This window comes from Bidens hawaiensis, unplaced genomic scaffold (genome assembly GCF_021521415.1).
Source record: "Bidens hawaiensis isolate Kalapana, Puna unplaced genomic scaffold, B.hawaiensis_p1.1 tig00015918_1, whole genome shotgun sequence".
Taxonomy (NCBI): Eukaryota; Viridiplantae; Streptophyta; class Magnoliopsida; order Asterales; family Asteraceae; genus Bidens; species Bidens hawaiensis.
In genome coordinates, this window is record NW_027492426.1 from 260563 (window position 1) to 277079 (window position 16517).

Consider the following 16517-nt stretch of genomic DNA (forward strand, 5'->3'; position numbering starts at 1 on the left):
TTTCGTTTTAATACTGATTTCCTTTCGAATGTGGTGTAGTGATAGACAATTTGGGTTTTTCAATGGAGACTCAATTTCAATTCCCACTTACAGCACTTTAGGGGGGCATGAGTGGCTCAATGAAGGAAGACGAGGATCTTTATGATTTCCAGTTCGATCCTGAGGGCTTCCGGGTTTTACCACCAGTGGGCCTTCAGATGGGTGGGTTTTCCTGAACTAGAAATAACTTGGAGATGTTTAAAGGCCTCGTACGACTGAGTTAGGCCAGCTTACGGTGGTCTTTGGTCATTGGGACACGCTGTACAGAGTACTCATGCTTTCTATCATATGTTGTTGAAGTTTAAAATAATAATAATAATAATAATAACTACCGATGACAGCCACTTAACTCGGTTGACCTGCTGAACTAAAGCGTATGCTTAACCGTGTACTGTACACTGCGTGGTATCATAATAATACATACATCAGCCTGTTTGAAACAAAACCACATGTTTTCTTCTTCTTATTGTTCTGCATGGTATAATAATAATAATAATAATAATAATAACTACCGATGACAGCCACTTAACTCGGTTGACCTGCTGAACTAAAGCGTATGCTTAACCGTGTACTGTACACTACGTGGTATCATAATAATACATACATCGGCCTGTTTGAAATAAAACCACATGTTTTCTTCTTCTTCTTCTTATTGTTCTGCGTGGTATAATAATAATAATAATAATAATAATAACTACCGATGACAGCCATTTAACTCGGTTGACCTGCTGAACTAAAGCGTATTCTTAACCGTGTACTGTACACTACGTGGTATCATAATAATACATACATCAGCCTGTTTGAAACAAAACCACATATTTTCTTCTTCTTCTTCTTATTGTTCTGCATGGTATAATAATAATAATAATAACTACCGATGACAGCCACTTAACTCGGTTGACCTGCTGAACTAAAGCGTATGCTTAACCGTGTACTGTACACTGTCATGGTATCATAATAATACATACATAGAGGGCTGTTTGAAACAAAACCACATGTTATTGTAACAAAACCACATGTTTTCTTCTTCTTCTTATTGTTCTGCGTGGTATAATAATACATGTTTTCTTCTTCTTCTTATTGTTCTGCGTGGTATAATAATAATAACACACCACCATCACCAGATGGTATCACTCATCAATCCCACCAATTATCCACCTGAACCACCCATGGCAATTCCTAATAATAATAATAATAATAATAATAATAATAATAATAATATCTCCGATGATGATGCTGCTTCTAAGAAGATTAGAAAACCCTACACCATCACTAAGTCTCGTGAGAGCTGGTCCGATCCAGAACACGATAAGTTCCTAGAAGCACTCCAACTGTAAGTTTATATTATTATTATTATATTTATTATGCTCTAACTAACTCTAGGGTTTCATTTTCCTATTGTCTTAATATATTTAACTTGTACACTTAGGAGAATTAATTCAATTGCCTAATTAGGTCAACTTTCAGGTGAACCATAACGTGTATTCGTTAACTGATTTTAACCGAAACCGAACAGAACTGAGCCTTGTTTGCGTTTTTGCTAATTTTATATCTTTTTTTTTCATTTTTTATACATTCATTTTTAGCTTTGAACATTTAAATTTATGCATACGCTGTAACTGTTTATAACATAGCTTGGAATTTAGAACGGACATATTTCAGCTTCTAAACTTCATAATTGAGCTTTGAACGTACCATAACCGAGCCGTGTTCAACTGGAGCAAAGAAAAAATATACATAACTGAACGTAATTGAAACCAACTGATAACCAACGGTCAACTGACCGTTTGGTTATGGTTATGGTTATGATTATGGTTAAGCACCGATAACCGAACCGAACCGACTTTGCACACCCCTTATTTTCAGTACACATGATACTTATATTTCCTGGTGAATCTGATTGTGGAATGAAACGTTTATTTTTAAATGATAACGTTTTTATTTACATGGTTAACTATGATGAATATTGCGCCTTACCGGAAGTTCATGTGATTGTTGTAATCCCAGGTTCTATGGGTTTCTGCTTATTAATTGGATGATAACTAGAATGGATTGTTGCTTCTGTGATCATTGTTAAATCGGGATGGCCAAGTATATGCATTATTGGGTAAAATCATGGTAGGGTATTTTAAGTTGTACTAATGCTAGATAATTACACATAGTATTATTACCTTTTAACAAGCCAAGTTGTTCTTTTCTAGTTATTTAAGAATAGATGGTTATATCCTAACCACGTGATTGATTGAGTTCTATTTCGGATCGGTGGTTTATTATTTATTTTTCCTATACCAACTCTAGTTGATAAATCTTTGAAAGTTATCAGTTACCTGATCGGCTGATTGTTATTCGACCCTTTGATTGACAGATTTGACCGTGACTGGAAGAAAATTGAAGCTTTTATAGGATCAAAAACTGTTATCCAGGTACATGATGCGCTTTTATATTCATTTATGCATTACTTTCAAACTTTTTTTTTTGTTAGAAAATTTCTCATCTAGAATAAAATCTATATGACCGTGTCAACTGACAAGCTTGTTGTTTTTATCTCGTAAAATAAGTAAGTATACGTTACTAATGAAAAACAACCATTGCAGATTCGTAGTCATGCACAGAAGTACTTTCTGAAGGTCCAAAAAAGTGGCACTGGTGAACATCTTCCTCCCCCTCGTCCTAAAAGGAAGGCTGCTCACCCTTATCCACAAAAGGCTGCAAAAAACGGTCAGTTTTACACAAAATTATGACCGTCACCAGTTATAGTCTTAGATTCTTATACTGACTCGAGGTATAATATTTGGCAGTTCCAGCAGTTTTTCAAGTTACAGCATCTTTTCAAAACTCAGCTGCTGTTATTGAACCTGGATTTGTACAAGGTACTGATCCTTCTACACTTGTGAAACAATCTGTATCAGACGCATCAGCTGTTTGTTCCAGAATCCATAACCCCAAGGAGTTAAGTAGTTTATCCCAAATGGTCAAAGGTAATGACTCCATATGGACTGCTATACTTAATTGCTTTGCTTAATTAGTTAATTTACTGCAATATCCTTTTCTTTTTATTTCCTTGTATTTGAATCTTGCTGTTTACTATCTTGACATTTATACATTACAGATAGGGTATCCACAAGCCAACAAACAGATACCAACTGTTGCAGCAGTAATGTGAGTGCTTTTAAAACGCAACCTGCAAGCGATGTACATGAACAAAGAACACATGACCTTCAACTTAGAGGTAATTATTCGCTATTTTACTGTTCAGATATATGTATTTATCTGATGCAACATATTGTCGAAGTGGATTTCTTTCAAAATTTATGAAAGTTTATGTTGTTTCTCTAATGCTGCAGTTCTACCAGACTTTGCTCTAGTTTATGGCTTTATTGGCAGCGTCTTTGATCCCAATACTAGTGGCCACTTGCAGAAACTCAAGAAGATGGACCCCATTGATATTGAAACAGTATGCTACGCAACCTTATCCCTTTGGTCACTTTTATGCATTGTCATTAATTTGGATTTCTTTTTAATCTGCTATTTTCAGGTACTCCTGCTAATGAGAAATCTCTCCATCAACTTGACTAGTCCTGCTTTTGAGGATCAAGTAAGATTGCCTAACTTGATTTGACAACCTCATAATACATGGCACACACACACACACAAGCACATGAAACGAGCATGTGTGCATGACATCTGTTGGTGATAATGTTTTACCAAATAATTCTTATTGTGGAATTTAAGTCATGGGAGATACTTGTGTTTGGATGTTGTTGAACCCCAATTTGACCACTTCGTTTCTGATTATTAGTAATGCATGCAGAGACGTTTGTTATCGAACTGTGAGATTGAATCAGAGAAACAGAACTCAGATGATGTGGTAGACACTCTTCTTGATTGTCAGCCTGAACAAGTGGGGTCACCTTGGGTAAGTAAAAGTGCTCTCTCTTTCTCACACACATATGCTGGTTTTCAAGCTGTTAAAATTTTGACCATTCACATGTGATGGGTGGATTTGGGTTGTGCTTTATTCTTTTGCAGGGTCAAATGGTTTAAATAAATGTTTTATTAACTAAAACGAAACCTGTCATATGGGTCGTGTACTCGCGTGAAGTGTGGTTCTAATGCATTCGTATTACAACTTTCTAATTTGTAGTCATATTTAGGGTGCAACTGTATACAGGTCAATGGACTCTCTTTTCTAATTGTTGATTTCTTTAAACTTTTGAAACTCAACTATAAAGTCTCGTAATTTATATTCAACAAAAAAGTCCATTATCTTAAATCTCATGAATTAAATTCTCACTTTATAAAAGGGCTTTTCCCTAAACTTTTTTTATAAGTACATGGATAGCGTATTTTCAATAATTCCTCTCGTGCCCATCACACTAGTTATATATACAAAATAATGTCTACCTGGCCTGACCCGTTTACTGAGATTCACCCTCTTTGATCTTTTATCCAATGCACACACTGCCACCTAGAACATAAATTTAGTTTGACTGAGTTGGACATGGTATGAAATGGCAGGACCTGAATGGAGCAAGCGGTGGGCACCCGCAGCTATGCCCTTTAACTTAACCAAGTAAGGACCGTCCTAGTGTTCTGCTTTGATTTGTGGTATGTGTACACGGAAACTGTTAAATAGAAAGACATCTGATTGTGGAAATACGGAAATGTAACATGTATAGGGTAGTTTATGTATATGTATATCTGAGTTGCAGTTTGTGTTGTAAACTTTTTAAAATTGTATGTATCCTTGGCCTTCTACACATCTCTATCATATTATATTGCTCTTCTTTTAGTTGAAAAAGGTAATATTATGCTGATTTTATGTGCAATAGGTCTCTCATGCCAGTAGTCTTCAAAATTTGGACTTTTAGTCTCTTCGTTTCTAATTGTTTTATACTTTTATCACCCCCAATTTTCTATTGTTCGCCTGATCTCAAGCTTAATTATTTAAATAAAGATAAGAAACCCAACCAATTAAAAAATAAAAATCAATTATAGCAAGTCTTTTTAAATTTTAAAATAGTTTAGGTGAATGGTTTTTTTATGCATAGTAATATGATAGGATCAGTACAATTCACATTACTTTATTTTCATATTTATAATTACATTTAACAAAAACAATATCAAAGGTTTATTTTCATATTTATATAATTACATTTAACAAAAACAATATCAAAGGTTGTGAGTGATACAAAGAGAAAAAGTTAACGAATTAAAAAGAAAAGAGAGAATTTTTTTTAATTCGTTAACTTTTCTATATTACAACCTTTGAAAGAAGATAAAAATAAATAATTTTTTTTAATAACATAAGTTTATATCTTCTCTACTCTCAACCATTTACTTTTACTATAGTATACAATAATTAATTTAGAGAACATGTGGAAATGCTTTCACTCTCATGTTTGTATCATAATTATTAGCAAAACGCATCAGGAGGTAAGAAGGCTCAATAAAGGGGTATATATTTCACCATCTTGACCATATTACAAAAGATAATATTCACTTGATACCAGACTCAAAACACAATGATAACAAGTTCAAAAAACATCAGAAAAAACACAGACCCATGTAGACAAACCATTTAAACAGACACAGAATATGACCAAAACATAAGCCATCTAATCCACCTCCTCCATCTTGCTCTCCTCACCACCTTCTTCCTTCAAAGCAGGCATTTCTGCATCCTCCTCGCCTTCTTCCTCATCGATACTCAAACCCAACTTCAACATCCTGTGAATCCTCCCTCCGAACGTGTTCGGATCCTCCAAACTAAACCCGGATGTCAGCAACGCAGTCTCAAACAAAAGCAACACCAAATCCTTAACCGACTTATCGTTCTTATCCGCCTCAGCCCTCTTCCTGAGCTCCTCCATTATGGGGTTATCCGGGTTAATCTCCATTGTCTTCTTACTCGACATGTAAGCCCCCATGCTACTGTCTCTCGGCGCCTGCGCCTTCATGATCCTCTCCATGTTAGCCGTCCATCCATACTCCCCGGTCACCAAACAGCAAGGCGAGTCCACTATACGGTCAGAAACAACCACCTTCTCAACCTTGTCACCCAATATGTCCTTAATCGTCTTGCATAGATTCTCGAACGATTTCTTCTTCTCCTCCCTCTTCTTTTTCTCCTCCTCGGTTTCGTCTTCAAGCTTCAATCCTTCTTTTGTTGCAGACACTAGCTTCTTCCCATCATACTCCTTCAACTGCCCAACCGCATACTCGTCAATCGCGTCCACCATGAACAATACTTCATAGCCTTTCTTCTTCAGTCTCTCCAGGAACGGAGAGTTCTCAACCGCCATTTTGCTCTCACCGGTGATGTAGTAAATGTCTTTCTGCCCTTCTTTCATTCGGGTCACATAGTCTTTCAAGCTGGTCAGCTCGTCACCGCTCTTGGTTGAGTAATACCGAAGCAGATCAGCCAGCTTTGCCCTGTTCTGGCTGTCTTCATGGATACCCAATTTCAGATTCTTCGAAAAGGCTTCGTAGAATTTGTTGTAATCGTCTTTGTTCTCCGCGATCTCGTTAAACATCTCGATGCATTTCTTCACAAGATTCTTTCTGATAACTTTAAGAATCTTGTTCTGTTGAAGCATTTCACGAGAGATGTTAAGTGGCAAGTCATCAGAGTCCACCACACCCTTCACGAACCCGAGGTACTCTGGGATCAACTCTTCACAGTTGTCCATGATGAAAACTCTCCTGACATACAACTTTATGTTGTTCATCTTCTTACGCGTGTCAAACAGATCAAACGGAGCGCGTTTAGGGACAAACAGGATCGCTTTGAACTCCAGTTGACCTTCAACAGAGAAGTGTTTGACAGCTAAATGATCCTCCCAGTCATTGGTCAAGCTCTTGTAGAAAGATGCATATTCCTCCTTAGTGATCTCTTCCGGTTTGCGAAGCCAGATCGGTTTCTGTTTGTTAATAAGCTCCCATTCGTGCGAAACCTCCTTGATCTTCTTCTTCTTGCCCTTCTCTTTCTCTTTATCCTCGTCAACTTCCTCAATGTCGCCTTCCTCTTCCCTTTTAACCTCCTCGTCTTCATCGTCACTGATCTCTTTCTCGGTTGTTTTCTCGGTCCATAGATAAATCGGATAGCTGATGAATTCAGAATGCTTCTTCACCAGATCCTTAATTCTCCTTTCTTCCAAGTACTCCATCTGCAATATTAATATTAATAAAATCAAACAACAGTTATTACTAATTCCATGTATTCATAAACACAAACCTACGAACGAAATAATGTCGAGGAAGCGCATAATTACCTGATCCTCTTTGAGGAAAAGTGTGATCTTGGTTCCTCTGCCAAGTGGCTCCCCATTAACATCTCTGGTGACTGTGAATGAACCACCAGCTTGAGACTCCCATATGTATTGCTCATCATCATTGTGCTTTGTGGTAACAATGACCTTCTCAGCAACTAGATATGCAGAGTAGAAACCTACACCAAACTGCCCAATCATGCTCACATCAGCCCCTGCCTGAAGGGCCTCCATGAATTCCTTCGTTCCGGATCTCGCAATTGTCCCCAAATTGTTCACCAAATCTACATAATCACAACAACATTATATTAGATCTACTGCTCAATTAAAATCCACGTTTGAGGTTCTATGCGTCTTAATGTCACACAATTATTCAAATACCAAGGACACATAGTACGTGTTTACACTAAAAATTCAATGGCTAAACTGCAGCTTAAACGAAATAAGAGTCGGCAATTACTCACGAAAACTCATAACAATTTTAAGACTTAGCAATATTATTCAAATACCTAACCACATGGTACATTGCTCACACTAAGGCCATGTGTAGTGGGGCTTGAGTTTGGACGATTTTGGGCGACAATGGGCGCGAACACCGCCCCCCTGGGCTACAAAGGGGCGAAATTGGGGCGAAATGTGGAGGGGCGATGAATATTTGTCTCTGCTTTCTTGTTTCCTTTATTATTATTATATTATGTATGTGTGTGAGATATATGTATATATATATATTATTATATTACTATTGTAGCCCCTACACCATTACACCCCAAAAACAAATTCTCATTCCTTGCTGACTGGACGCCACACGGCGCAAAACGCCCCAATTTGTAGCCCTCCACTACGCATAGCCTGACAATTTCATGTACCTATGAACAGTTTATTCTTTGCATAATTACTATTAGCAAAGCACAATTATTCAAATACCTAACCACATACTACATTAGTTTTACACTTAACAAACTGAAAGGCTAAACTGCAGATTGCCATCAAAACCACTAAGGCACTAATCTATATTTTATATAATAATCAACAATTTATTTCTGTAATTTCTATTAGAGTAAACTACAGTTTTCGTCCTGTGGTTTGTCCAATCTGTGGTTTTAGTCCAATAGTTTCAAATTTGCGATTTTCATCCCTGTGATTTCATTTCACATGCAATTAAACCCGAATTCATTAACCTCGTTAAGTCTAGTCATTAACATATCAGCGTACCCGTCACGTGAGTGGCAGTTTTATCATTTTTTTTTCCCAAATACACCCAGCCCCCCTCACGTGAAGAAGGCTTGCGAATTACAACTGGGGTTTATTTGTGGAGAAAAAGGACAAAAATGCCCCTCATTTGAGGGGCAAGCTGATGGGTTTAACGACCAGACTTAACGTGGTTAATGAATTTGAGTTTAATTGCAAGTGAAATGAAACCATAGGAACAAAAATCGCAAATTTGAAACTATTGGACTAAAATCGCAGATTTGAACATCCCACGGGACGAAAACCGCAGTTATCTCTTTCTATTAGCTTAGCAGAGCACAAATTAAAACTAGTAACAAAAATTAAGAGAAAATATGCACATTCTTCATTACGTTTGACCTAACTAATATAACTAGAATTGCATGCTAATCAACAACATTTTTTATATCGCCAACGTATCACATAAGTATCAGACTATCGGTCCCTTGGTAAAATATAGGCGCAAAATCATATATAGTAAACGATATTTGACCGATATATCACTGATTTTAAGTCTTAATTTAATTTGTTAATAGTAAGAGAGTATAATGAATTGTAAGCATATATACCTGCTTTGGTCATTCCAACACCGCTGTCAATAATCGGAACAATCCGGATAAAGAGCTCCGGTTGTTTACTCTTATCCGTCAAGCTCTCGAACCGGATCTTATCCAACGCATCAGACGAGTTAATATCTCCTTGTTGATGATGAGACTCAGCAGCTGGTTGATCTCAGCTTGGAATGCGAATGTCTCCAAGTCACCCATTTGTACTTCCGCCATTATATTATATTATATTATATTATTAACCGATGTTGTGGTTTGTTAGTATTGTTATCATGATATGGAATTGGACGGAGGGTTTTATTATTATTATTATTATTATTATTATTATATTTATAGTGTGAAAAAGGTGGTTATGTTTCTAGGGGGGTCTACGAAGCCAGAGGTTTGGAGGAGTGAGGTTTGGATGCTTCGACTACTCTCTTTTTGTTGCTAATGATTTCTAGGCTATTCTTCTAAAGGTGTCATACAATATAATACTTGACCTTTTTTATTCTTTTTAAGTTTATTTGCTACTCATACCGTCTTGATCTAATTGTCTTAGCTTAAAAAATACAAAGTTTAAGGTTGATTAAATTATTATTTTTTTTGTTTACCAAATAAGAATAATACTATTGAAAATTGGGTTCATAAATATTGTTTATTAATGTTAATTGTGTGTGTTTAAGGGTAAACTTGAAAATTATCTAATAAATTTTGAAAGTAAACATTTGTAATTAGACAAATAAGAAAGAAAATATAGACACTTTTTAATGAAACAGAAGGAGTATTTTAAAAGGGAAATTTTAAGTAATATATATATATATATAAATAATTATTAAAATAGCTCATAGAATTTACGGTTTTGAGTATATATAATATTAAAATGACAATTCCGTGCGATAATTGTAAATCACTACAACTAGTATAGCAATAAATAAAAGTTGTCTTTTTACTCGAATCATTTGATAACGAGCTAATTCAACGGCGTATGATCATACTAATGAGGATGAGGATGAGAATACCAACCAACATAAAGTAAACACATAGTCACATTTGCGCATATCAACTAATCGAGCAATTTCAATTACGCATATAATGGAATCGTAGTGAAAACAATAATTTAATTGTGAACGCATAACGCCCCAAAAATTGTAAAGCGGTAAAAAGGGGAATGTAAATTTACTTACCTTAGTGAGTACAGTAAATTCACATTCCCCTTTTTACCGCTTTACAATTTTGGGGGCGTTATGCGTTCACAATTAAATTATTGTTAAGATCAAATTACTGTAACATCCGGCCCCTCGCACCACCAATATTGTCCGCTCTGCCCACGAAGAGCTCACGAATTTGTTTTTGGTTGCCCAAAACGCGTTGGTGATTGAAGAGGCAGGACATTACTTATGAACCGGTGATCTCTCTTGTCTACGGCCGATGTGGGATAGCCTAAGAGTGGGACGATGTTGTGTTTGCCAAGGGTGTTACAGACAACCCCCCTTTGGACTCATCGTCCTTGGCAAATGAGTCCAAAGGGGGGTTGTCTGTAACACCCTTGGCAAACACATCGTCCCACTCTTAGGCTATCCTACATCGGCCGTGGACAAGAGAGATCACCGGTTCATAAGTAATGTCCTGCCTCTTCAATTACCAACGCGTTTTGGGCAACCAAAACAAATCCGTGAGCTCTTCATGGACAGAGCGGACAATATTGGTGGTGCGAGAGGTCGGATGTTACAATGCCGGAGATTAAAGGTTGGCACATGAGCAAAATGTCAATAGTCTTGGACAACCAAGACTATTTATATAATTTTCTTTATCAGTTAGGGTGATTTTGATGATTTCCCGTTCTTAAAAAATACTACGCAACTAAAGATTAAAATATGTTCAAAATTTTACTAAGATAGTAATTGAGTTTGAAACATGTTCAAAATTTAACTAAGATAGTAATTGAGTTTGAAACTATTACGGGGTGTTTGGGATTCCTTATTTTCATCAACTTATAACTTATAAACTTTTTGAAAAGTTAATAAGGTGTATAAGGTGTTTGACAAATCATAAGGTCTTATGGGTTTTAACTTATGGGCAAAGCAAAGTAAAAGGGTTTTGAAAAATTAGGAATCTCTAACTTATTAACTTAATGGGTTTGATTTACCTATTACACCCTTCTAACCCTCAAAACTTATTACAATTCTTTTAAAAAGAGTGTCATTTTTAGTCATTTTGGTTTTCTCCAACACATAAGATAATCCAAACATTTTTTTATAAACTTCTTTTAAAAAAATCATAAGTTAATAATGTCTTTTAACAAGAAGTACTTGTTCACTTAAATAAGGAATCCCAAACACACCCTAAAAAGTTAATTACGTCAACAATTTCGGAAACTAAATCCAAAGTTTAAGCATCATGTTACTACAAAGTTTATGATATTAATTTTTCATCAATAACAAATACAGCTTGTGTTTAATTCGGTATACTCATCATTTCGTTTAAAGATGAGTAAACTACGATTTTCGTTCCTATAGTTTGTCTAAATCTACGATTTTAGTTCAATAGTTTTAAATTTGCGATTCTCGTCCATGTAGTTTCATTTCACTTGTAATTAAACCCGATCACACTAACCCTGTTAAGTTTGTCCATTAACGTGAGTTTTGTCATTTTTCTCCCCACGTGAGAGGCTGAGGTGTATTTGGGAAAAAAAGGACAAAATTGCCCCTCACGTTAGGGGCACGTTGATGGGTTTAACGGCCAGATTTAACGGGATTAACGGGGTCAAGTTTAATTGCAAGTAAAATGAAACCACATGAACAAAAATCACAAATTTGAAACTATTTGACTAAAACCGCATATTTAAACAAACTACATGAACAAAAACCGTAGTTCACTTTTTAAAGTTTGAACCAAGTTTACCGTACGTTCATCCTTAATCCTTTAAAAGACCATCCATGATTCCATGTTACAAATATGCAAACTATTGTATTAAAGCTATAATTTTTAAACGTGTAATTAATTCTTAATTTAATAAAATATCTATACTAATAGATAATATAGATATCCCTTGTTTCACGTCGCCTAAGGTGGTAAAGTTGTTACCTCCATCACTTATTTCAAACACCACCACCATAATCTTCACCAATTAACAATTAAACCCTAATTAATCACTCCACCAATGTCAATCAACATATCATCACTTACTCACTTCCTCTCCACCCCAACTAGCTTCTTTGGCCTCAAACTATGGATCACAATCACAATCATCTTCATTGGCTCATTACCCACCATTCTCCTCATCATTCTTCTTATCTTCTTCTATACTCGCCGCCGCAAAAACCTCTATAGAAGTAACGAAAAAAAGTACTTGTCACGACCCGAATGCGACATTCAAAGGGGGTTTAGTTCGTGGGATCGAAGTAGCTGGTTAGGAAGTGGAAGTGGCATGCATGTGGTGGACATGTAAGGCGGCTCGGGGCGGTGCAAGAGTTTTAGTGCAAGGGAGGTTCATTTAGCGACGGATGGGTTTAGCCAAGGGTATATGATTAGTAGTGGTGATCATGGTGAGGTTTATCGTGGGATTTTGTTGGATGGTGAAAGAGTTATAGTGAAGAAGTTTACAAGCAGGAGGTGTAGATTTAATTATGGTTTTAATGCATTTTAACTTTTTATTTTTCATTTTTGGTAAATAAGAATAAGGAAAAATCAGCAAAATAGGTGTCTTGACTAAACATTGAGTTTGAAAACACCTTATTAATTTATGTTGGTTTTTTCAAACAAATCAGTTAAAAAGTGTTTGGCATTCACAAATAACCCTTTTATTTTAGTTTTTAAAATGATTTAAAAACAACTTTTTAAAAAGCCTCAAATTAAAAATGACTTTTTGAAAAAACTAATACACTAAATTCCAAATATACTCTGAAGAGTTTTATAGAATGGCCATTGACCTTTTAAAAATTTTCAATAGGCGCAGTAGGTTTCTGGTCAATGCAACAAGATCTTAATGAAAGAAGTCAAATGTTACTTTTTGGAGAATAAAAAAGTCAAAAGTTAACTTGCTAATAAATTAAAGTGGCCATTTTGATGATTTTCCGAATAATAATAATAATAATAATCTATTTTTTCAAAAATATGCATAGTTAAACTGTTATTTTGAATGAAAAAAGTTTTACTAATTAAATGGTTGTTTGTTTGTTTAATAGTGACAATGTTGATGCATTTATTGAAGAAGTAGAAGCCATTTGGTGCATTAGACACAAGAATTTAGTGAAACTACTTGGATACTCTATTGAAGGAGACAAAAGGTGAGGTTTATATTTTAGTTTCTACCCTTAATTTATATAGGTTTTAATTGAAAACAAAAAAAAAATTATAATCATACATATAATTATATTAATTCATTAAGCAACAAAAAGTGTTACTAACAACAAGTTGTTACATCATGAAATATACATATACTTGCAAATCTACACCAATGGCTTCATGCTTGCAAATCAAGAATTAATCCTCTAACTTGGGATATTCGGATGAACATTATACTCGGAATCGCAAAAGGGAAACAATATTATGTTTTCTCTATATGAACTGTGACCCGAACCCTATGTGAAATCAAAATTTATGTTGGTTATAATTGTTTTCTTGTAGATTGGTGTACCTACATGAAGATAGTGAACCAATTGTTGTACATCAACATTTGAAGTCTAGTAGTATACTCTTAGATCGCCAATGGAATCCTAGGATATCAGATATTGGTATCACAAAGCTCATTCACCCTCAATCTATAACTCATTCTCTTACAGGAATGTCGGGGTTAGTTTGTTACATCGTTTGATCTTTGATTGGTACAATATTATTTGTTATATAGAACATATCTTGGAGTTGATATGTTCGTCGTTCTCCGATTTGACACCATTAGAAAACTTGGTATTTGTGATTGTCATTGTGGTTGCATATAGCAGTTTGTAACCAATTCCCGATTGTAATTGTAGTCACAAAAATGCAGTGATAAAAACAAAATTGCGAATGTTTGCAGCCGATAAATAGTTTGCAACGTCTTTAAACGTGTAATTTGTGACTAGCGATTTTACCATTTTGGGCTCAAATTGAAACAGCAAAATCGTGCGACCAAAATTGGCGCAACCACTATTTTGCGATTACTGTCGCTTAATATGCAATATTCGTTTGTTCACGAAAGTGAGCAACAAATACCTGGTTGTCTAATGGTATGATACATGTGATTCAATGTTTTGTTTTGTAGTTATATTGATCCAGCATATATCTTCGCAACTCATTTTAAAGAGAACAATGATATGTATAGCTTTGGAGTTGTCATATTGGAGATTTTAACGGGTAATATGCCGGTGGAAATTGTAGAGTTCGGTAAAAAGGTTAGGTTTTTTACTTTTTATCACTTGTTATTCATTTTGGAATATTCAAAAGCATTTATGATTGATTAAAATGATATTTGTAATATATAGGAGTACTTGGTTGAGTGGGTTAAATCCAAGATTTGTGACAAAAAATTGGAAGATATAGTGGACCAAAATCTACAAGACATCCCATCATCAAAGGAGTTCAAAAGGATCCTATTGATTGCTCTTCGATGTGTCGATCCAGAGGTTGAAAATAGACCTACATTTGGAGATGTTATTCATATGCTTCAGCCACGAGACTTGCTTCTTGATGATGTAAGTCACACTTCATTTTAACTAAATTTTCTTGCATTATAAAATAACATGCATGCTGGAGTTTCATATATAGCGAGCATCTTGTTCAAAATGTTTATATTTTCATGCAGGATTCTATAATCGATACATAATAGATAACACATCAATGTCGTCGATTACATTACCTCTTCCTCAAGGATCACTTTTTGCGATATCTATATGTATGTATAATTCGAAGCTTATTATGTGTTTTCAATTCATAATTTTCAAAAGTTTCCTCTCCATTTATTGATTTACTATTTTAATGATACAAAATGTTTCATGTTGTCTGATTGGAAATGACCAAATGGCAACTGTATGTCATCTCAGTGGTTTGTATATTTGGTTTAGAAGATCATGATATGTTGACAATCATAAAAATTGCATCATCATCATCATCGTACTCAGTATATCCCACCAATAGCAAAGCTATAGTAGGATCTGAGGAGGGTAAGATGTAGACAGCCTTACCTCTACCCCATAAGGATAGAGAGGCTGCTTCCGGTGAGACCCCCGGCTCGATAGTAGTTTTGCATCAAGCCTTGGACATAAGGCACATAGCACTCAATCATCGGGACACCGGCTGATCGGTGCATGTACCCTTGTCTTTCGGCTATCAACGCCACTACATGATGCCTGATTAACCGTCCGTCACTTTTAACGTTATTTTCACGAGATTAGTAAAATAACGTCAAAATTAGTGCAATTTCACTTTTGCCCACCCGAGGGTTCACACATATATACATCATATGTGCGCACCGCAAGCAGGGCTAATCATAAAAATTGCATATATAATATATAATATACAAGTACATAGTGCATACAAAATGATAAGCACCGGAAGAGAGTAATGTTGTAAAATCCTGATTAATCGCTAGTCTCTACCACACTGACTTGTCGTCAGTCAATCCCTATTTGTACAAAATTGGTCAAAATTGAAAATTTTATATGTATATTTGAAAATTTACAAACAACTTCCAATCCGATTAATCCCGACTAATCCCTATTAATCCGATTAATTGCTAGTTCCTACCTCATCGTCCACTAGCGCATGACGATTTCTACGACACTAGAAGAGAAAATTAGCTATTTAAAAAAAATAAATATATTAAACAGTTTAAGCATATTATTGGTTCAATGGTTCTAGTCTTCTGTATGAACTCTACGTATCTTAATTCGTGTATTAAATACTCGAAATGATGTGATCAACACATATGGGCCAGTACTACGTCGTTTTAACTGGGCTCATAGCCCCAGTTGTAAAACCAAAACTGTCTGTAATTGTGTATTTGGGCCACTAAAAAAGGTCACACACTCACATGTTCGTTAAATATATCTTTGTTTATTTATTTAGAATTAATATTCGATGTCAATGAATTACAAATTCGTGTGTTATTTTATGATGTTTTAGTCTTTGAATTTTAGGTGTTTACGTAATTTGGATGACTATATTCACCCTCCCATACCCTACCTTATGGTTGAGATTTTATCCGGCCTTTTTATATGTTGTGTTTGTATAGTTTATTTGAACTTTATAATTTTTATAAGCGTTGAAGGAAAAAAATAGCCTCATGTTTGCGACCATACCGATATTCAAGTCACTCTTCATATTATGAATAATTAAAATCATCTTAATGCAATTCACAATCATATTTTTGCGTTTTCTTTACGCTGTATTTTGGATTTATACATATTCGATGCGATTCACTCAAAGAGTTACGAAGGTTTTCTATGCAATTTGCCTT

General features: G+C 35.3%; 2 protein-coding genes and 1 pseudogene across 6 annotated transcripts; 2 read left to right on the forward strand and 1 right to left on the reverse strand.

The window, feature by feature from the left end:
• The first annotated feature begins 1150 nt into the window (after window positions 1-1150).
• LOC143550035 (protein REVEILLE 6-like) lies at window positions 1151-4812 on the forward strand. 4 transcript variants are annotated; one of them, XM_077040776.1, is made up of 9 exons: window positions 1151-1372; window positions 2405-2462; window positions 2634-2757; window positions 2838-2988; window positions 3153-3268; window positions 3384-3493; window positions 3575-3634; window positions 3851-3955; window positions 4558-4812. In XM_077040776.1, exons 1-9 carry the CDS (start codon window positions 1164-1166, stop codon window positions 4606-4608), a joined length of 984 nt encoding a protein of 327 aa, XP_076896891.1. In that variant the 5' UTR covers window positions 1151-1163; the 3' UTR covers window positions 4609-4812. The 4 variants fall into 4 exon arrangements, with proteins under 4 accessions (XP_076896891.1, XP_076896888.1, XP_076896889.1 ...); XM_077040773.1 differs by having other exon boundaries at window positions 3384-3634; XM_077040774.1 differs by having other exon boundaries at window positions 2844-2988; window positions 3384-3634.
• Window positions 4813-5620: 808 nt separating this feature from the next.
• LOC143550055 (heat shock protein 83-like) lies at window positions 5621-9319 on the reverse strand (annotated as a pseudogene). Its single transcript, XR_013138258.1, has 3 exons — window positions 9107-9319; window positions 7314-7594; window positions 5621-7208 (listed from the first exon to the last, which is right to left on the reverse strand). The product of XR_013138258.1 is annotated as a heat shock protein 83-like (transcript).
• Window positions 9320-12608: 3289 nt separating this feature from the next.
• On the forward strand, window positions 12609-14885 carry LOC143550046 (putative serine/threonine-protein kinase At1g01540). The gene is made up of 6 exons (XM_077040784.1): window positions 12609-12697; window positions 13270-13371; window positions 13712-13876; window positions 14325-14454; window positions 14545-14754; window positions 14865-14885. The coding sequence occupies exons 1-6, from the start codon at window positions 12609-12611 to the stop codon at window positions 14883-14885; spliced, it is 717 nt and encodes a 238-aa protein (XP_076896899.1).
• The last annotated feature ends 1632 nt before the right edge of the window (window positions 14886-16517 follow it).

Excerpts from the sequence above, each read along its gene's own strand:
- LOC143550035 (XM_077040773.1), top strand. The coding sequence starts at position 1,164 with ATGGTATCACTCATCAATCCCACCAATTATCCACCTGAACCACCCATG. Across the intron at positions 1,373-2,404 it reads TTCCTAGAAGCACTCCAACT|ATTTGACCGTGACTGGAAGA; the intron begins GTAAGTTTATAT and ends TTTGATTGACAG. Across the intron at positions 3,956-4,557 it reads AACAAGTGGGGTCACCTTGG|GACCTGAATGGAGCAAGCGG; the intron begins GTAAGTAAAAGT and ends ATGAAATGGCAG.
- LOC143550046 (XM_077040784.1), top strand. The coding sequence starts at position 12,609 with ATGATTAGTAGTGGTGATCATGGTGAGGTTTATCGTGGGATTTTGTTG. Across the intron at positions 12,698-13,269 it reads AAGAAGTTTACAAGCAGGAG|TGACAATGTTGATGCATTTA; the intron begins GTGTAGATTTAA and ends TTTGTTTAATAG. Across the intron at positions 13,877-14,324 it reads TCTCTTACAGGAATGTCGGG|TTATATTGATCCAGCATATA; the intron begins GTTAGTTTGTTA and ends TTTGTTTTGTAG.